The sequence below is a fragment of the Pantherophis guttatus genome, chromosome 6 (genome assembly GCF_059756535.1).
Source record: "Pantherophis guttatus breed Tessera chromosome 6, ASM5975653v1, whole genome shotgun sequence".
In the NCBI taxonomy this organism is placed as follows: Eukaryota; Metazoa; Chordata; class Lepidosauria; order Squamata; family Colubridae; genus Pantherophis; species Pantherophis guttatus.
The window spans coordinates 73,666,634-73,689,250 of record NC_142068.1 but is presented as its reverse complement, the minus strand read 5'-3'; the positions used below and the strand labels follow the sequence as shown (position 1 = coordinate 73,689,250).

At 36.5% G+C, this 22,617-nt stretch overlaps 1 protein-coding gene across 8 annotated transcripts in view; it reads left to right on the top strand.

The window, feature by feature from the left end:
- Positions 1-22,617, top strand: part of PCDH15 (protocadherin related 15) — a 716,117-nt gene that overhangs the window by 448,551 nt on the left and 244,949 nt on the right. For all 8 annotated transcript variants that reach the window (XM_087871772.1, XM_060682279.2, XM_060682278.2 and 5 more), the window contains one exon: positions 20,570-20,678. In XM_087871772.1, the coding sequence (XP_087727898.1) occupies positions 20,570-20,678 (109 nt within the window). The remainder of the gene's footprint in view (positions 1-20,569; positions 20,679-22,617) is intronic.

Here is a 22,617-nt window from a genome sequence, read left to right as displayed (position 1 = left end):
CTCCTTCTCCTTCTCTACTTTACCTTCCTTTCCCCCACTCCTCCTTTCTACCTCCCTTTCTAACCTTCTCTCCTATTCTTATTTCCCCTCCCTTTCTTCCTCTCCTTTTCCCTTTCTTCTATTCCTCTCTCCTCCGTCTCTTGTCCCCTTCTTTCTATCCCTTACTCCTCTTTCCATTCTCTGTCCATTGTTGTATTTTTCAATTCAATATTTTCCAAAATAGTATCCAAGCAACCCCGATTTTTCTCCATTTATTGTATATGTTTCTCAAAATCCCCGTCAATTTTATGTTTTCTATTGAGAAAACTTGTTAAAAGTATTGTCGTTCATGCCTAGAACTTTGTAATGGACTGTGAGAATAACTATGGAAAACAGGAGGGAGATCTGCAATCCTGATAAATGAAGTCTGAACCCAAAGGAGTGGAAGTTCAGAAAGCATCTCAGAAGCATTTCCCTACTCCTCTGAAAAGCAAAGGTGGGGAGGAGGGATGTGCTTTCAGATTTGCAGGATGTCAGTCCTTCAAGATAGTACAGACAGTATCAGAGTTTGTTGCAGAAATCACATCCAGAAAGCACACACAGATAACTGATTCAGCAGGATTCATTAACTTCTCTTTATATACATAATAGCACATACAATACCAACAGCAGGTTCTTCCAATGTGGTAGAGAGTTACAGGCAAAAAACACAGGCAGAGGAAAGAACAGCAGAGACGAGTTTCAGTTTCAATTCAGAGAGCAGGCTAGGCTTTGCACAGACTCAGAGCTCAGCACAGCATACTTAAGTTTCTGTTTCCAAACAGCCCACATTGGCTGACCCAGTTGCTATGCCTATTCATTGGCTGACCTTGTTGCTATGCCCTATTCCAGTTCATGAATATTCTGACAGACAGGAAACCAAAACCACAGGTACTGATGTTTTCTTTATTGTAAGGTTACAGTAACAAATATTGCAAATCTGAAAATATTTTCCCTCTATTCTCCTGTTTTTATTTTCCAAAGAACTAGAAGGGAAGGTACCTTCTGAGATGTTTATCCCACCATTGTCTGATAAACAATTAAGATTATTTCCACTTGGTGCTAAACTTGTTACTGTGGCCATTTCCATAAATTGCTTGCTGGTTTTTTCCATGGTGATGGGGGAATGATAGAAGAATACTGCAGCACTTTGAGAAGTGAGAGAGCTCCCATCATTGGGTAACTGTTTTTGTAAGAGTTGCAATTGAGCTGATAGTTGATTAGCTTGGCTTCTCATAATGTACTCAAGTTCCATGACCTCAATGGATTAGTTCATCTCATGCATATGGAAAGCACTCATCACCATTACCACCTTCACAGCCTACTGGTCAACTGGTTGAGAACCTTGCTGTCAACTTGCAAAGCTTTCAAGTTGCCATGAGTAGGAGGGATGGATTAGGGCATCTTTCGGAAACTTGACACTTGCAATATTTTGTTTGTGTCATAACCCTAGAAATAATTGATTAAATCTGTTGTTACTATAATGTAAATCATCCCCAAAGTGCCAATCCTGTAAAGGAAACTTTCCTAGAGTTGTATTATTTTCCCCCTTTGTTAAGAATACACATTCTAATTATAGTTGATGTCTCTGCATTTTGAATCAGTAGGATGGGCAGCTAACACCAAGGTTTGAATAATGTTAAGTGCTAAAAATGAAACAAATTCTTGAGAAACTTGTAATGGATTTTCTGGGTGCTAATCTTTTTAGAATGCCAATATCTTACCTTCTTTCCTGCCATAACTTGATGCTAAAACAGGTATTTAAATATAGTGAGAACGTCCATATTAATGGTGTGGAATATTTGTGATGTGTTACGTAGCTCAGAAATAGCAATAGCAGTTAGACTTCTATACCGCTTCACAGTGCTTTACAGCCCTCTCTAAGCGGTTTATAGAATCAGCATACTGACCCCAACAATCTGGGGCCTCATTTTACTGACCTCGGAAGGATGGAAGGCTGAGTCAACCTTGAGCCTGGTGAGATTTGAACTGGCAAATTGTAAGGAGCCAGCAGTCAGCAGAAATACCCTGCAGTACTGCATTCTAACCACTGCGCCACCATGCCTCCTAATGGGGGGAAGTAGTATGTTGCTTGCCTTCAACCAATAAATATGTAATGTGAAAGAAAAATTCTAAGTAACAGAGGCAGCCTATCATACAAGCTGTTACGTACCAAACAATTGTATGTAGGCTTAGCTTCTAACTGAACACAAGCCTAAAGCATAATTGCATAGTTTAAAATCACAAAGACATTTGGGGTTTCATAAATAAAGTATACCCCACATTCCAGATGTGATGGAATGCCAACAGATCTTGGTAGCTCCAAAGGGGGTAGCAAGACAGTTAAAAGAAGGGATCAGGACTGTAAAGGATTCTGGAATCCAGGGGACAAATAAACACGAGAACTGAATTTCACCTTAATTACACTAGATATAAGTTGTATGGAGGATTGGTTTGGTAGGTTTTGAGATTGTTACATTACCGTACTATGGTAGCAATATTTCGAGAAATCTAAGTAGTTCTTGTTCTCCAGTTTTTTCAGCCTTGGAAGTCCTGACATTATCAAAAGGTCAAGGGCTGGCTATCTATAATAAATTGTTTCTGATCTTATTTCCAATTTCATAATTGCTCTTCATTATGGAGAGTTAGCAAATCTTTTGCTATTTTGTTAGCTCTTGTTGTGTGCTCCACTGGCTACCCTTTGGCTCTGCTTAAAGTAATCCTCTCCCAAATAGAGATAGGACTGTCACAAGATCACAGGTCAACTGTAAGAAATGCTGATATTCATGCTTTCTGGTGTACAAAGTTGCTAGATAAGCTTGAAGTTAGACTCTGGTTGAGCAGGTCTCAGCGAATCGCCTGGGGCACAGTCTTGTGATGTTATTTGGGCTAAGTTCAATTCTGTTACTCCTGATAAAGCGAACAAGTTCCTCAAACTATGCTTTCAGCCACGCATCTGCTAAAGGCTGCCTAGTGCCTAGGAAGTGACTTCTGGATTGGTCTATATCAGGGATGTCAAACTGAAGGCCCAGGGGCCGGATCTGGCCTGTGGGGTGTTTAGATCTGGCCCGTGGGGCTGTCATAGAAAGAGCAAAAAACAACTGGCCTGTGGTGCCTCTGCAAGCAAAAACAGAGTTCGTGCATGCCTTCCCACCCCGAGCTCCATTTTTGCCGGCAGAAGGAGGCAGGAGGCTGTCATGGTTGAAAATGGAGCTTGGGAGCCCATTTTTGCTGGTAGAGTGCTTGGGCCACCACAGATACCCGTGACACAAGTGACGTCAAGCTGGCCATGCCCAGTGTGGCCATGCCCACCCCAGTCCCCGAGGTCAAACACAACCCTGATGTGGCCCTCAATGAAATCAAGTTTGACACCCCTGGTCTATATGATAGTGTCTATGGAGATTTTCAGTCATCCAGATCATGGTTGTCTCAAAGGTGCTTTACAAAAGACAGTGTTTTTTTTTCTCTTGAGGAAGAAGATATTTTGCTTCTTATCCAAGAAGCTTCATCAGTTCTAACTGGATGGTGGTGGGGAAATGGAAGGATTGGTTCTACATTTTTATGAACGTATCGAGGAAGGGAGCAGTTCCTGAAGCACTGAAAATTTGGAAACAATTGTCTTTGCACTAAATATAATGCAGGGACTTTGTCAATAATTTCTGCAAATGTTCTCTTTGAGAAAATGTAAAAAAGGCGAAAGGTTTATACGATCTGAAGAGAAACCAAATTTCCAAAACTGGAAATTAGACCAACTCCCAATCAAAGATAAAATCATCTCAAAGATAACAGAATGTGCCGAAATGGATAGATTGACGCTGGAACTCCAGGATAAGGAAGAAAGTGACTATTATCTTGTGTGGCACCAATGGTACCAATGGCTGGAAAGAAAAATCAGTACAACTGTAGATGAAAGAAAATAGGGTGAAATAGTAGGAGATGAATACAGAGAAGATGCAAGATTATTCTTAGTTTAAACCATTTGAATTAAGAGTTTAATACTATTTTCTTATTAATACGTAAAGAAATATATTATATATTCTGTTGATGACAAAAAGCATATATGTAGAATGTTGTGTGGGTTTGTAGGTGGTGGGATTTTGTTTGTCTTTGTATTGTCTTTATATTTTTGTTTATATTTTAATAATAAAAACATTTTTTTTAAAAAAAGAGAAAATGTAATTCATCAAGGTTCTGTGTATACAAAAGAAAAGCTGGATTTGGAATATCTAAAATGAACGTTCGAAGTTTTGATCGTCAGCCCAAGTACATCTTTTTCATGTATAATTATAGAATGTCCATATGCCAAATTCTTTGTGTTCCTTTATGAATAATGAAATGGTTGCTGTTTCTGCTAGCAAGTCTTACAACTGATATCTTTAATCTTCTCATGATTTATAGGGCTTGACGCTTAAAGGTTGACAAGATGTGCAATAGGGATTCTACTGATATAGCTGTTCTCATCTGCAAGAGTAATTCTTGCAGAACCTTTCAGGGAAATGTTCTGCACGCAGCGAGTCTAATAGAAAATTGTGCATAGGATTGTAGTGTGGGTTATTTGCAGATTGTCCATTGGTACTTGTTTCAGGATGTGCACATTTTAAAAAAAAATATTGATATGCGGATAATGGAAGATGGGAGGACCACATTCATACTGGCAGGATTTGGATATTGTAACTTTATAATAAAAGTAGCATTAACATTCAGTAACTCTGGTTTCCTAAAGTGATCTACTTTAAAGGGCTGACATTGCTTTTTATTCAATCCTAATAGTTATCCTATCTATCTATCTATCTATCTATCTATCTATCTATCTATCTATCTATCTATCTATCTATCTAATCCTAATAGGTAAAACACAGTATGTTCATGGTAAGAAATTCTAACGGAAAATTCCCAGGATTTTGAGACATTATCTCTGTGTTAGTCTAGACTATTTCTGCCACTGTTTTTGTAAACTAAAATGCAAAGGTCAATTGACCCTGTAAAACATCTGTGTGTGTCTCACAGCTCTGAAACACTTCAGGTTTGAAAGAATCCTTTTGCACTTTGAGTTTGTGCCTACTTGCCTCCTGCTGAATCCTGTGATAATCCCATAATGATAAGACTTAGAAGAGCAGTAGACACACGGAGGGACAAAGGGATTTCACTTTTTCTAACATCCCATAGGTTCAAAACATAGTTTTTGATTGTGATAGTGAAGAAACTCTTCAGTTAATCCGGATTTGGAGATGAGAACAGAGTCTATTGCCATGAAGAACAGCTTCTTTGATAAGATTTAAAAATTGCACTTCTGAAATATTTTTTTTCCCTTATTGGTCCAAAATGGCAAATTCCATCCATTTTGAAACATCATCTAATTCTTTTTTTTTTCATATTGTTGCTCCTTTGATCTTGAATGGATGCACATTAACATGTAAATGTATATGAGGTTATAACGACCACACAGTGATATAGTTGGGACATACCTGAAGCATATTTTGGCTTCTTAATAAAGAAGCTGCATTGTTGTTGCCCTGCATGTATCTAATATTCTTTTCACCTTCAAATGCATGTTCTAAACTAGCAAAGCTCCACTGAAACCAAAATAAATCCCAAGACAATAACTTTTACTCTAATCATCTTTAACTGTTTTAAAAGGACAAGATCAAGTAAAGCAACATGTGTTTGTGTGTGTGTGTGTGTGAGAGAGAGAGAGAGGGAGAGGGAGGGAGGGAGGGAGGGAGGGAGAGGGAGAAAGACCATTACCAGTGTGATATTTGTTTCTAAACACAACTGCTTAGTTGTTCAGGCACATGTTAGTCTATCTGTTAACTGCATGGGAAATCATTGTGAAGTTGCAAACTGAAAAGTCTACTCTGAACTCTGTAGTTACAGATCAAGATTTTATTAGAGCTTCACTTTTCGTAAAAGGCTTCACTTTTTGTATAGGATTCCATAGTTCCTTTACAGCAGCAGTTCAAATGCTTTGCAGTCCTTTCTGCTCTGTAAAAGTCGTTTTGGCCTTCCTTCACTGAGAGAATCAAATTTTAATCTTAACAACATGTTACAAACATGATAGTATGCAGATACCTCTGGCACCAAACATTTAGTCTTTCTACCCAAAGATTATAAACTGCATTTGCTATAGGACTAAGTCCTGCCCTTGCATTTTGCTAGCAATTGTGCAGTTGCGTGAATTCTATCTTCGGGTAGGACCTATCAAGCCATCATATTCCTACTCAGACTTGTGCAATATTTAGCATTGCTGGCTGTGACTGACATCTAATAGGACCCTTATACAAGCTTTGGAACTTCTAGGCCCAAGGCCTTGTATGTTGGAGCATCAATGAGATGATATGTTTGGATTGTCATTTTATTGTTTGTCAGTTTGAGATTTGGGTTTTCTTTTATTGTTGTTGTTGATTAGATTTTGTTTAATTTTCTGTAAGTTCCCAAGAGTCATTTTAGTTTAGTTGGGCAGCCGTGCAAATGGCTTTAAATAAATAAATTGGTCTTTCTGTTTCTTATCACTGCTGTCAGAGCCTTTGATTATACTTTGAAAAATATATTATCAATGAAGAACAATCTTGATTGGACACAAATCAGGATTTCAAGCCAAAGACTGATATGATATTGGCAAGATGTTAATGGACCCATTGAGGTATAACACTTGTATCTGGCACCAAGATTTACTTATCCTTTATGTGTTAGATATTGATTTGTGCATTTTGTACTGCTGTCTCCACTCCCTTCTGAATCCACCTTTTATTTGTAGCTAGTTCCTTTTGTTTAATTCTAAGGGAATTAGAAATAGGAAGTTCATTATCCCATTCTTGTCATTTTAAGATTTAGCAACGAAGCATTAGGGCAGATGATAATGATGTAGAAAGGCAATATTATGTCTCAGATATAGAATATAAAGAACACTTTGGCTCAATTTATCTATACCTTTTTAATGAGTTCTTTTGAACTCAAAATTTAAGTTATTCAAGTACAGTATTTAGAAGTGCACAGCAATCCAATCCTTTCAGAGTGTTTCTTCAAAATGGAGTCCAGATGCACAATATTTCATCAGACATTATTCAGGACAATGCTAAATTTAAGAACATGAAAGTGATATTACTTATTTTTTTATTACATTTGTAAGGTTGATCAATTCTATGGTGACCTCCAAGTAGAGCAAAGTAGAAAAAAAAACTAATTAAATTAAAATCCAGATATCTGGAACAGTATTTCTGAACCTTGGCAACTTTAAGCTGTGTGGACTTCAACTTCAACACTGCAGGCTGGGGAAATCTGGAAGCTGAAGTCCACACAGCTTAAATTTGCCAAAGTTATGAAACACTGATCTGGAAGAAGAACACGTATTGAAGAACAATAAGACATATTGCATACTGCAAGACAGTACTGCATACTGCAAGACTCAAGCTGTAGCAAAGAGCCCTGATTAAAGCTTCTCTTAAATGTGATCAAGGCAGGAACCACTCATATATCGGGAGGAATGATGATCCAGAAAGCAGATGCTGAAACAGAGAAGGGACACATCTTAGGTCCCATCAGATGACGCTGCTTAATGATGTAACTTGAAATATGCCAAGTCTACATGCTCATACATGTCAGAGGAAACCATAGAAGATTGAGTCATTATATAAACCCCAAGCAGTCCTTTAATTACCAGGCTTTAGATAACTAGGCTTAAGGGTAGGGTGTCATATTCATGTGCCACTAAATATTTGTCGAGGATAAGACTTTATAATGTAGGCCATCTTGTTGCCATGCAGCCAGTGAGATAGTCCCAGGTCATTATTTGTTTTAGCACACAGGTAGTGTTTATTCCTCTTACTGTGATACAATACCTCCTGTACATGGAGGAAGATGTCAGTGATCTGCTAGCTTACAATTGGCCCTTAGTGTCTAGTCATTGTTTTCTATAGTTCTATGGCTATCTCATCTCTGGAAATGAGAAAGTCCAGATATTATGATAAGACTAATACTTCTCATGAGAATAAAAAGCTGGGAAACAGCCTTCAGCCCAAACCTCCTACCCTACAGGTTCATTTTCAAGCAGTTTTGCAGCCAGAATCACACTTGTCATCGCATGCAGTGACTAAGACATGAGGGAGATGCATTCAACAAATGCTCCTCAATGTTCTGAAAGACTCCTGAATTCACATCAAGAATGCCTCCTGCAGATTTGGTTGTACTGCACTCTACGCAGTATTCCTACTTACTCTTGCAACACAGAGAACCTGTTTTCTGCAATTGTAGCAGAACAAAGTTGGGAAGCAGGAACAAAATGGCAATCTGTCATTACCAAGGCCTAGTTATAAGTCATTTTTGTTCATTTGCAACGTCTCCCACTATTGGTTTTATCAATGAAAAGTAAATCATACTGGTTCCAAACTGATGTACATCATATACTTAATCCTGAAATATTTCAATGGAATGCCCTAATCCCATAACTCTCCAAAATGCACCCAGGAATGTTGACCCTAAGTGAAAACATGCAACTATAGGTTTCTTTTTCTTTTTCAGCCAGTGTATAGCAAGTTATGAGCAGATGTTCTATCTTGTCAGCACAGATTCTTTGCATCACATATGCTAAATTGATTTTAATTGCTCTTTGAATGGATTCTCGAATGCTTTTGAACTCCAATATCTAAGGGGATGCCACAAAGAAGAGGGGCTCAACCTATTCTCAACAGCATCTGAAGGCAGGTCAAGAAGCAATGGATGGAAACTAATCAAGGTGATAACCAACCTAGAACTAAGGAGAGATTTCCTGACAGTTAGAACAATTAATCAGTGGAAAGGCTTGCCTCCAAAAGTTGTGAATGCTTTTTAAGAAAGGTTTTAAGAAGAGATTAGACAACCATTTGTTGAAAATGATATAGGGTTTCCTGCCTAGGCAGAAAGTTGGACTAGAAGACCTCCAAAGTCCCTTCCAACTCTATTATTCTCTTATGCCTACTGAATCCCACAAAAACTCTGTTGCTCAATATTTGTCATGGGCTCTGAAGCAAAAACCTATAAAACTGTTTTCTTAAGTAAAGGAACTCATTTTGATTCTTTTCCGCTAATATGTTGGTTCTTTATAATTAAGAACCAAAAAAAAATGCTCAGGAAAAAAATGGTATAAATGCAAATTGAAGGGGAATGTCCAATTTTTAACAAATTTGCAGCAAGATTTGCCAGGTAGTAGATATTTCAATTTAATAAAAACAGAATACCTATATTAAAAGTGCTTTGAGATTCTGAAGTCTCAAAGCAGAACCCTCCATCATGTGGTAGCTGAAGTTTAAAGTTTTATATGCTATTTATGTGTTGATATTTTTGTTCAAGTCTCATCCACCCGCTCTTGCTCTCGCTCTTTATTTTTTTAACCTTTTGATACATTGTCTGTTCTCCATGTGCAATCTCCTGATAACTGTGTTCTTAAGAAAATGTCACCAAGAACAACTGAAATGAAAGCTAGAAATTATGAAGATGTGAATTTACAGATAATTAATTTTTATATGCATGGGGCTGCATAAAGAATGGCAAGGCTAATTAAAAGAAATTGGCACTAATGTTAATGTGGAAAGGCATGAAGCTTAGAGGATGGGTTGGTTGTCTTTTCCTCTTGGAAGATGGGCAAATATTTCCATAATATAAAGTGCTTTCAGCTGGAGAAGAGCTATATACTATATAGTTCAGCCTCACCCATGATTCCCAACCCCCAAAATCAGGGTGGATTACATCAGCATTTCTATAGAAGTATATTTATAAATAGAAGCAGAAAAATAGAAGTGTCATGAGGATAAACACTTTGAAATTATAATAATTTCAGTAAGGGAAATAACAAGATGAAACAAATCTACTGCTTCCCCCATTTTTCTCGTTGTCCCTCATTTTTTAATTGAGGGTACCCTAATTTCCCACAAAAAACTTTGAGAATTCAGAGGTCTTCAGACAGAACTCCATCTTCCTGCTCTGTTGACCAAAGCCAAGACCTGATTGTTATGTTTGCTTCAGTGGTAGGTTTCAAAAAAAAATTACTACCGGTTCTGTGGGTGTGGCTTGGTGGGCATGGCTTGGTGGGTGTGGCAGGGGAAGGATACTGTAAAATCTCCATTCCCTCTCCACTCCAGGGGAAAGATACTGCAAAATCCCCATTTCTTCCTGATCAGCTGGGACTTGGGAGGCAGAGAATAGATGGGGGAGGGGCCAGTCAGAATTTTTACTACTGGTTCTTCAAACTACTCAAAATTTCCGCTACCAGAACTGGTCAGAACCTGCTGGAACCCACCTCTGGTTTGCTTGTAAATCTTGCATTTGCTTCTAATGCTGAATGTAGTCCTCGTATGCTAGAAACATTAGTCAACCAGATCATCAGAAACAAAGGTAAACCAAGCAACCAAATAAGGAACATATAATTTATGTATACATGTAGTAGAGGTGACAGTGATTGGGGAGGACATCGCTTTTACATCCTTAGTAAAGAGAAGTAAAGCCAAGATTCATAGATATAAACAGAGGAGCTGAGTAGGTGGACTTGGGCTTTGGGAACAAGGCCTGACACTGAAGGGAATGGATGTGGGAGTTTTTTGTAGACTTTGAACATTTATGTTCTATGTAATCCAACTCATGAAAGAAGACTGAACTCTCCTGAACTCCAGTGTTCATGCATTGCACGTTGCTGAAGTTCCCATATATATTATTTCTATCATTCTCATTTTTTTTTTGCTTTTTTCCCTACCTTCCATATTATCAGTGATAACCAAACACTAATGGTAGAACATAGTTTTCCCAATTCTAGGGTCTCAAAGCAATTGTCGACTAAGTTACAAGAAGCAATTAATCATTTTAGACAAAAGAAAAACAATATTTTTAGATTATGATCTTACATGTATGCCTATATAACATTATATACATTCTGTATATAGGATGTATTTCCAGGTAAGTCTTTTATTGCAGCTGTAACAGTGAACAATATGTAAAATAGTAAAAATAGAGAATAAATTATGCATTTAAAAATATATTTTCAAAAGTTGATACATTGAATTTTGCACTAGAAGAGGTTATATTTCACAACCTTCAGAATATCAAGAAAATCTTCATGTAATAAGGACTCCTCCTCACTTTATGTTACCATTCTGGAATCAAAATTCTTCATTAGAAGTTTGAGTATGTCTTTATATATCTATATATACATACCGGTAATTTATTTCTTAAGAGTTATCTCCAATGAAGCTATCATACGCATTACACTCCTGCCTCTAGATTTTCCCAGAACAACAGCCATGTAATATTCCCAGGACTTATCAGATATCAGTACCTATTTGCAATTTTTCACTTATTAAAATTTTGAATTATTCCATAGGATGTTTTTAATATAATGAAATGCCTCAAAAGTCTTTTCTGAAGAAACAACACTAATGGGAAATCAGGAGAGGAGGAACAGAAGGAAAAATGAATGCATTGTTATATTGATTTAATTTTACCTACACACAGACTCACAAACACACATAGACAGAGAGAGAAAGAGAATGAGAAAGAAGATTTAATAATAAAAAAATATTTTTTTAAAAAAGAGAAAGAAGATAGATAGACATAGAACATGTCTGTGTGTGTCTGTGTGTGATTACCCAATCATTTAAAAGTTTTGAAATATAAATAAATCATTATGATGAAACTATCTTACTGCTAATTTTCATCAAAAAGATTTTTCAACTTTGTCAAATTGCCAATTTTCACAGCAATAATTATAATTTTAATTGCCAGGCTATCATACAAATTGTTCATTAATGATTTTGAAAAGATTTTGTGTTATTGTATTATTGTCACAGCGTTTAAAGCGTGTAGTTTGCTATAGATATAATTAATTTCAAAACCCATGAAATTTAAATTGTGTTTGCAATAATTGCTAAATACACATTTATGAATCACGTTAAAGGAAATTGTCCCTATGTAACCATGAAACATTAACCACAGAAAAGATAATTATAGATTTTCCTTCCATTGTTCTAAACATAGATAGATTAGCAGAGCTCTGCTAATGTAACGCCTTTCCTCCCTCTGTTTGATTTTTTATTTGTTCAGTCTTAATATGAATGGACAAAATCACTTGTATCTTTAATCTACCATAAAAGTAATAATGTGAACAGATCAGATGGAATGTCTAAAGATTTTCAGTCAATAGCGAGACAGTAGAGACAAGGATGGGTGAATTAGTTCCTTCCCACTCCACACTCCACCTGCTTTTAATTTATTATTTTCCTGACTTTGAGTGTCTTTTGGTTGAAGGGAGGGAGGGAGGGAGGGAGGGAGGGCAGGAGGAAGGAAGGAAGGAAGGAAGGAAGGAAGGAAGGAAGGAAGGAAGGAAGGAAGGAAGGAAGGAACATTGTAGCATGTATATGTATATTCTTATTGTAAGACATTTTTGTGCTTGGATGGCAGAACTGTATATGGTCTCACAATGTTATGAAAAGGGCAGAATAGAATAAGCATGTAAATTCCAAATCATCTATAGCTTTTAGAAGGAATGTATGGTAAATACACGGAAGGTGGGACATTCTGTCAGAAAGATAGGGACATAAATCCCACTACTGATCTGCATTATGTATTGTTAGTTGAAAAACTAGACTGGCAAATGGTAAAAACATTATCAGGTATGTCTGTGAAGATTATCAATCATCCAGGTCATAGTTGTCTCAAAGGTGCTTTTTCAAAAGGTAGCTGGACTGTTTTTTCCTTGAGGAAAATGAAGACGGTTCACTTCTCATCCAAGAAGCTTCATTGGTTCTGACAGGATGAGGTGGCTATGGAGGGATTATTCTGACAGGATTGGGGGGGGGGTTAGAAGGATCATATTTCTTTGCAGTCACCTGGTCTTAGCATTTTACCTGAGAAAGTTTGAGCCACTTAGGGGTTTATCTGTGCCCTCAGGGTCACCTGTATCAGAGTGCAATTGGTTGTGGAATCTTCTTGGAACTGCTGAAAAGGCTGTGTTGTAGACAGATTTTATTTCAGTTTAACAGAGTTGGAAGGGACCTTGTAGGTCATCTAGTCCAAACCCCCCCACCCAAGCAGGAGACTCTACACCATTTCCAGCAAATGACAGTCCAATTTCTTCTTGAAAGCCTCCAGTAAAGAAGCTCCCATAACTTCTGAAGGCAAAATGTTCCATTGGTTGATTGTTCTCACTGTCAGAAAAATTCTCCTTATTTCTAGGTGGAATCTCTCCTTGTTCAGTTTCCATCCATTATTCCTTGTATGGCCTTTGGATGCTTGACCCCTTCCAAAGCACCCAAAGACCAGACAAGGAATAATGGATGGAAACTGATCAAGGAGAGATTCAACCTAGAAATAAGGAGAAATTTTCTGACAGTGAAAGCAATCAACCAATGGAACATCTTGCCTTCAGAAGTTGTGGGAGCTTCATCACCGGAAACTTTCAAGAAGAGACTGGACTGCCAGATTTTATAAGTGGTATAGGATCTTCTGCTTGGGAAGGAGGTTGGACTAGATGACCTACAAGGTCCCTTCCAACTCTGTTAATCTGTTAAATCTCTTCACCCTAACCCTAACTTTCTTGGAATATGGCATGAGTGGATTTTGTGTTTTTCCTTCCCCCACCCCTTTTTCCCTTTTGAAATGTATATATTAATGGTATTCTTAATCTTTTACTTTATGTACACTTTATGTACTGAGAGCGTATGCACCAAGACAAATTCCTTGTGTGTCCAATCACACTTGGCCAATAAAGAATTCTATTCTATTCTATTCTATTCTATTCTATTCTATTCTATTCTATTCTATTCTATTCTATTCTATTCTATGTTATTGTATTTTAATTGTTCCATTGTAAAGCATTTCAAAATTTACTATAATAGATAGTGGAATAATACAACCTCTAGTAATGCTAAAATCTCCTCTTCAAATAACAAAGTCAGGTGAGAAGTGCTGACAGTAGCAAAACCAAAATGAGACTATTGAGAAACAAGAAGAGAAATATTAGTTTCAAGGGAACGCTGAAAGTTGCAGAAACGTACATATTAAGGAGTTGTTGTTCCCTATCTCCCCACAGATTCTCCACTAAATGATCATAATCACTGTAGAAGGTATAGTCTCAAATGGAAAAAAAAATACATTTGTAGGGCAAGTATCGTCTTGGAGAGAAAGGATAACTAGGATACTGGACATAAGCACCTGAAGTTGCAGGCACAATTTACATATAATAATCATTGTGAAACACCTCAGGGTATTTAAATCTACTTTGGAGTAAAGAGTGTGCCTTTTTGATAGCACAAGCTATGAGAAGCTGTAAATGCAACTTGCAAACACTTCAGTATTGTCTTTAAATGTAAAGGTTGGAGTGTGTGGTGCTTGTTAAGATAGTATTCCTTGAGTTGGTTTAAGAAGTTAGAATTCTCTTCTTTGCAAAATGGTTTTGATAATGGTTATTTGAAAATGAATAACATTGTTCAGGGACGTAGTGGCTCAGTGGCTAAGATGCTTGCAGTTCAGTGATTCGAATCCTTAGTGCTGCGTAATCGAGTGAGCTGCCGTTACTTGTCCCAGCTTCTGCCAACTTAGCAGTTCGAAAGCACGTACAAGTAGAAAAATAGGGACCACTTTGGTGGGAAGGTAACAGCACTCCGTGCGCCTTCAGTGTTTAGTCATGCTGGCCACATGACCACGGAGACGTCTTCGGACAGCATTGGCTCTTCAGCTTAGAAACGGAGATGAGCACTGCCCCCTAGAGTTGGGAACAACTAGCACATATGTGTGAGAGGAACCTTTACCTTTAACATTTTTCAGGACAGCATTTCTAACTATGTAGGCTGTATAGTTCAACATCTCTCAGGTAAGCCCTTTTGTTGATGGACATTTATACCTTCAAACTACTGCTTAATTTGGAGCACAGCAAGAAAATGACCTCTCTGACCCTAAACTTGAATTATGTTATGGTTTTTGACTAGCAATACAATTTTAAAATCTTACCATATTCTCATTACCATATTATGGGATAAGCATATCATATTTACCTGCTGATAGCTACAAGTTTTTAGTTTCTAAATTTTTTATGAGTGCATATTGAAAAACAAGACAGAGTAATAAGTAAAATGTAATTGATCATAATATTCCTGACCAAAGCATTACCTCAGTGGCAATAACAATAGCACTTTGACTTACATACCGCTTCACAGTGGTTTGCAGCCTTCTCTAAGCAGTTTACAGAATCAACATATTGCCCCCAACAATCTGGGTCCACATTTTATCCACCTCAGAAGGATGGAAGGCTGAGTCAACCTTGAGCCGGTCAGGATCGAACTTCTGGCAGTCAGCAGAATTAACCTGCAATACTGCATTCAAACCACTGTGCCACCATGGCTCTTAAAGTAAGCACCATAGACTGAAATAATCTCTAAAGAACCTGTAATTTATGTATATTGGTATATGGGAATTAAACTGATTCATGCATGCAATAATGATAATTTTATAAGACAGTATAGCAGCAGAACCCAATCCAATGTCACAGCACCAAGGCCCAAGTTGTAAAACTGAGTTTTGCTCCCAAGACAAATAGAGAGCAAAGGCCAACTAAATAGAAGAATTCACAATTTCCCACAGTTAGCTGAATTTATAACCAAGTCTTGTATCTTCAGCAATAGATGAGAGGAATTGAGACAGAGATTCAGTCAGGAGTTCCAGAACAGCTGTAAAAAAAAAAAAATCAGCTAACTTGATGGACTATCTATCATGCAAAATATTGGGGCACAAGGAAAGTCTGTGTATTTTTCACCCCTCTGAATCACAACCTGCTTATCACATGCTGTCTCTTCTGCAGCACAGATATGCCCCACTAGCTATTTGTAGATGGCATGGCCTCATGACATCTCCATCTTATCACCTGCCAGTTGCTGATCAGCCAGAAGTCAGCAATGAAATAAGCATTTCTAGTATTTTGTTCATATCCCAGCTCAAGACACTTCTCCTTCCATCTGGTTGCTAGCCTCTCTGCCTATCATGCAGTGCTATTTTGCCTGTAAGAAAACCAAAATCTTAACTTCTATAGCCACTTAGTATGCTGCATTTAAAAGTAAGTATTGACTTATCAAATTACCGATTGGCTTCTGCAAAAAAAAAAAAAGAGCAGTGATAACAACAAAAGTCACTTATACCCTTTCTCAAACTCCTTCATTTCAACAATGTTTATCTAATCTCTATATCTGAGTAGAACAAATCTGAACAACCAAGAGAGAGCAACCAAGAAAGACAAAAAAATCTCAAATTCTTTGCCACCGTCTAGTGAGTGGCTGGCCTATAAATATTCATCTGGTAAAGAATTAAATGGCAGATACATTGATGGCATAATTAAGACATGCAAGAGTTGTTAAGCATGTGCTGGCGCAGCGGTTAGAATGTAATATTACAGGTTAATTCTGCCGACTGCCAGCAGTTTGATTCTAACCAGCTGAAGGTTGAGTCAACCTTTGATCCTTCCAGGGTTGGTAAAATGAGAAGCCAGATTGTAGGGGGCAATATGCTGACTTTGTAAACCACTTAGATAATGCTATAAAGCACTATAAAGCAGTATACAAGTGCTATTGCTATTCTAATAGGCATTCTGTAGGGCATTTGATAGTGGCCTCTCCCACAATTGGCAGGACTGGAATTTCAGGAAAGAAGTTTACCAGTTGCTATTCTTATAGGATAGACCTGGGCATTTTATGTCCCGCAGACCACATCCGGCCCATGGGTCGGAGAATACGGTGGCAGCAGTGGCAGGTAAGTGGTGATGGTGGCAGTCACCCCCCAACAGTCCCAGTTTCTCATGTGAAATCTTGAGAAAATTGTCCAACCCTGTTTTGGGTCACACAGTAGAGCTGTAAAAACAACCACTCAGCAAGCTCTTTTCCAGTTGATATTAAGGCCTTGCTGTGAGGGCATGCTGACATGCTTCCTCCAAGTTCTGAGAAGGGATGGAGAGTCAGAGAAAGTGGCTGTGTCAATAAGCCCTAAGAGCTACTCAGATGTCTCTGCATCTGTGTTAGCGCTTAATTAGAGCTACACTGTTGCTGAAGTAACAGACTCTAGAAGTGTCCTGTTTGAGGTCCAATCACCTGCTGATCATCCCAGAACAAACAAAAATGTAAACTTGGACTGATTTATAAATAATAGCAATGTTGAGTGATAAGATTATTCTATATCTCTTAATAGTATATTAAAAGTACAATTCTTCTCAAAATTTTAAGTTGGGATGCTGGCTATGGATCAAATGTACTACTGGCCTATAAAGTAGTTGTTGCATCCATGACAGTACTAGGTAAGTGCCCACTAACCACCTGTTTTATATTAATAATCAACTTTCAATCTGTTCTTGTTTCTGAATTAGATAACACAAGTTTTCAGCTACTTTAATTTGTTTAATTTTAAAAAAGATTTAGCCAGTGGTAGGATTCAAATTTTATTACTACCGGTTGTGTGGGCGTGGCTTGGTGGCCGTGGCATGGCTTGGTGGGCGTGGCAGGGGAAGGATACTGTAAAGTCTCCATTCCCTCCCCACTCCGGGGGAAGGCTACTGCAAAATCCCATTTCCTCCCGATCAGCTGGGACTCAGGACGCAGAGAATAGATGGGGGCTAGGGCCAGTCAGAGGTGGTATTTACTGGTTCTCCGAACTACTCAAAATTTCTGCTCTCCAGAACTGGTCAGAACCTGCTGAATACCACCTCTGGCAGAGGTAGGTTCTACTTACCTTTACTACTGGTTCGCAACGGGAGTGGATGTGCACATGCGCCGATTGTCAATTATGATCTCTGGGTGGGTGGGCGGAGCCTTCCGCCGCTTTTACTACCGGTTCTAAAGAACCGGACAGAACTAGGAGCAACCCACCACTGAGCTCTAGATTTAGCACCTGCAACATAGAGCACACTCAAAGTTTGATGTTTGCCATTTGGGAATGTGTTGACCTACAGTTTCTACAGTAATAGTGTATGCTGTACTATGTAAGGCTATAAGAATCCACTTTCATAGTATTGCCCAGAAAACTAAATGGATCTGCCAAGGTCAACTTGAGAAAGATGTTCATTCTTTTTATTCAAACGATTGTTAATATGTAAATTTGTCCTTTAGTTCCTTAACTAATGAAACTATTTGGGTCTGAAATGGTGCTTTTCAAGATCTGAATCTCAATCCTTCTGTGTGTCAATATGCATATCCATGCTATAGTTGGATATTTGTTTATGTGTACTGAGAAAACTAGACTTGCATATCAGAAGCAAAAAGTAATAAATGAGCATTTGCTCTTTTCATGGTCTTATTCTTTGTCATTTATTGAATAATTTCGGGGTAATCTATACGATTCAGAGAGTTATACAAAGTTCTAATTATTTAACTGGATGCATGACGATGACAGAATGGAATTGTAGGGTTTTTTAATGTCTTTTTTTCCCCCAAAAAGGTAATGTTCAGATTCTTTTCATATTATCTGCATCATTAATTTTACCAATCAATATGCAAAAAATATTCTTTTTTGGCACCAATCAACAGTTGAACAAACCATCACTCTCTTTTAACAAAGAAAAAATAAATGAAATGCAATTTATTTGTAAATCAGAGGAAAATGTGGAGTAATGGTGGTTATGCACAAAATTCTGTGAATTCCTCCACCCTTTACTTTTATGTTTATTTAAACTATCCAGATAAGATAGTTTACTTCACACACAAACTGCTTTTTTTTAGCAATACATTGAACTTTGCGGTCAGCATAGTCTCTAAAAATAGGTAACAAAAAAGTCAGATCAGTAATACTGATTTTAATCTTCTCTGTGTTAGAATTTTGCTGAATACTTATGTCAAGGCAAATCATTAACTTAAAAAAAAAATCCAAGATCCCTAATAAGATAATGCCGTTGTGATAGAAGTTTAAAATTATAGCATGCATACTCCAATGTTGGTACCTCTAAATAAACATTTCACAGTTTATCTTTCTGTCGCATTATGTAACAAGTATATAATGCCGAATTCAAGAGAAGCCTGCTACGGATAATTACTTGTTTTTCTCTACTTTTTTTTTTTAATTTATAGCTCATTTTGCATACATGCTTTGAAATACAGCAATATGTTTCCAAGAAGAAAAATGCAGATAAAGCTCATTTTCTCCTGGTTTGATTTTTTTTTCCTTGAGAGTATTTCTTCTTGTACAGCAGTATTTTGATTGCAGCTTATATCAAATCAAATCACATCTATTACAACACTGGGATCACAGTTAAATTACTTTTGGATTTAGAGCCTGTATATTTTTAAAAAAATGCATTTCCTATGTTCCATATGTAAAATACTACAGTAAGCAATACCAATCATATATATATAAAGGTGCTTTATATATATAAAGCACCTTTCTTTGAATTATCCATTAGGAAAATAGTGAAGCAGAATAGCTGTTCTCATATACATGTTCAAGATTACCAACAATAATTTATAAACAAGCCAAGCAAGCTATGGCTGCTTTAATGATTCCAGAGCTTACTGCATTGCCAAGTGGTTCTTTTCCAGCATGTACTGTGAACATAATGTTCTTTATTATAAAGGACAGTCTTTCATTTTAGAAAGCTGTCATTTAGATTTATTCATTTTGCAAAAAGTCACATTTGTCCTTTATTTTGGCCATTTAACTTTTACCATACAAATGGTATCACTTAATGCACAGTCTGATTGCAGAAATCCTTTCTATTACTTGCTTCTTAGCTTTTTATGGCTTTTAGATATTTTTTATTAGAATATATGTTCTTGTAGAGTTTAACCTTGACTTTGCTTTTGAACTTTCCTTTGTAAAGCAGTTACATACCCCCCCCCCTCTTTTTTTTAAACCTTATGAACCTCTTTCAGATTTGATCTTTTTCAGGATTATCCTTTAATTTTCCAAGAAAATATGGTCACTGTACCAATCAGTCAGCTGCATAGCTAAAAGAAAGTCTATCTTTCCATTAATGATCTTAACCTTTGATTGTTTGAAGAATTGTCTTTGCATAGAATGTCAGAATTAAGGTGGCTTTGAGGGCATATGCAGTCCCTGACATCTTTATTGGCCAGTAAAATATATCAGTGAAATATATCACTGAGTTGAAAACATATTATCTTGTTTTATTTGGGGCGGGGGAAGAATAATTTAAACAAATAATTATCATGAAATATGTTTTCTATACTTGAGCAAATTTTTCCAGCATTTAGCTTATAGCTGAATAAGTTCTGTCTCCTTCCCAGAAGAAATACAGTGTACTTATTATAATGCACTAACACCTTTTTAGTGTTTAGAAAAACTCATAACATTATGATGGAAATACCTTCCATTATGTACTTAAAGGATATGTAGAAAATCTATATAGTTTAATAAATCTGGACCAGTCCTGAAATTGCACTTTAACTAATATGTTAGTTCATATTCAGTTCTTCAAGCCGATATGTTTATACAACTATACTACTTGTGTTTAAAATTGTTACCTTTTAATGTACTCAGCATCATGCCTTACTATTAAATAAAATCCTGTGTAAGAATACTACTGTAACGCATCTAATTTTCATTCCAGGCACGGGTAAACCCAATCAATGTTACACCACCAATACAAGCTATAGATCAGGATCGCAACATCCAGCCTGCTTCTGATCGCCCAGGAATACTCTATTCCGTCTTAGTTGGTTAGTATTTGATAATTTCACTGTCTCTCACAAAAACTGCAATAGGAGGAGGCAGGCAAAGATTATGTGGAGAGTAGAAAACAAATGATGGATTCATACTGAGTTGTGTTGTATATTGGGTGTTGTTCTAGGCAAATACTTTTTTTGCATGGTTCCTAAGTGTCTTGTTTATTACGAATTATGGAAATTTAGCCCCTTCCTTCCTTTGTTTATAATAAAGGAAGTAGATAGAAGAATCCAATCAATTGCTTATTGATATATTGTGTCGTTGATTCTGTTGTGTTGCACTAGTAAAAGAAAAATCATAGTAGACAGCAATAAACCACTATATTTTCACACTGAGACACCAGTGGCAATATGCATGAAAACAAAGCGATATTTTTATGTGAAAGACTCATACTGTCTTGTCTACTAATTATCAGACCTTACATTCAACTCGTCAGTTGCCACTTTTCTTCTGAATAAGTTGGTTATGAACCATCTTTGGTTATCATAGTACAACGTGCACCATAACACAACAAGCTATTGCAAAAGATTCCGGGATTACTGATGATATCTCCAGTTAAATGAAGGAGATTCAAAGTGATGAAAAAACTTGGAGAATCTTTAGCAATCTGAGTTCTGGGCTGTAGATACTAACATTATTGGGTGATAAAAAGCAGTTACTTCTATTCCTTATTGTGTGGTTAAATATTTCCTTAGTTACATGTTGCATTTAGTGGTAATCTTTTCTCAATTTCTTGGGCAACCAAGCACATATTTGTCTTACATTTGTTTCTCATTGCACCATTGTGTTACAATTCCATTGTTAGTAATCACTGCAATTAGCAGTGCTTAGATAATCAACAGTGGCACTTGTTCAAAATTAGCTGCTTAATTCAAAATAATGCTCAAGACTGGCATCACCAGATCCCGCTAAAGGGTAGACCTTTTTTTTTAATATTGAAAATTTTTTATTTTTTTTTATAAACAAACATACATACAATATATAATCAATCAATCAGTGTATCATCTGAATACATCTTTTTTCCTCTTACTCCTCCAATATTTATCATATCTTAATATTATCATTTCATTTGTTGTAACATTTTCCCCACATTTACTTTTATATTTGTACCTTTATCTATTCAACAATTTTATCCCAACCCAACCCTCCCCCACCCACCCACCACCAACTTCCCAGAGCAAAAACAGGGTATAACATTTAACAAGCAAAAGCTAAAATATACTAACCTACTACAAAGTTTAAAACTCCCTCACACTCTTTAACTTCTCTTTTGCAAATTCATCAACCTCCCTTTTGTAAATTCTCAAAATCAATCGGGTTAAATTCTTTCTTCCTGAATATAAAAGCCTTTTTCTTGGTATATAATCCAGTAACTTTACCAATATTACAAGCATTAACAAACACTGATAAGTTTCAATAAGATTCTAAATTAAACATTTATCCTCTTTATTCCTTCATAAACCAATTATCAATTTCTAACTATTCAGCATTAAAAATTCTAAATTAAACATTTTAAAACTTTAAACATTTTATCACCTATACCTTTTAAAATAATATAATCTTATATTAAACATTTTAAAAACCTCTTAATGCATCAATAAGACCTTCTTAATTCATTTCTCAAAATATAAATTCCAAAACCTTCAGGAAACTATCCCTTTAATTTTTAATTAACCATTTCTATATTTTTCCCTCTTTAATCCTTCATAAAATTAAACATTTTAAAACTTTAAACATTTTATCTCATATACCTTTAAAATACTATAATCTTATATTAAACATTTTAAAAATCTCTTAATACATCAATAAGACATTAAGTCATTTCTCAAAATATAAATTTCAAGCCCTTCAGAAAAATTTCCCTCAAATTTTTAATTAGCCATTTTAATACCTCGATACCTCTTAAAAAGCTATCATTTTTACTTTGATAAC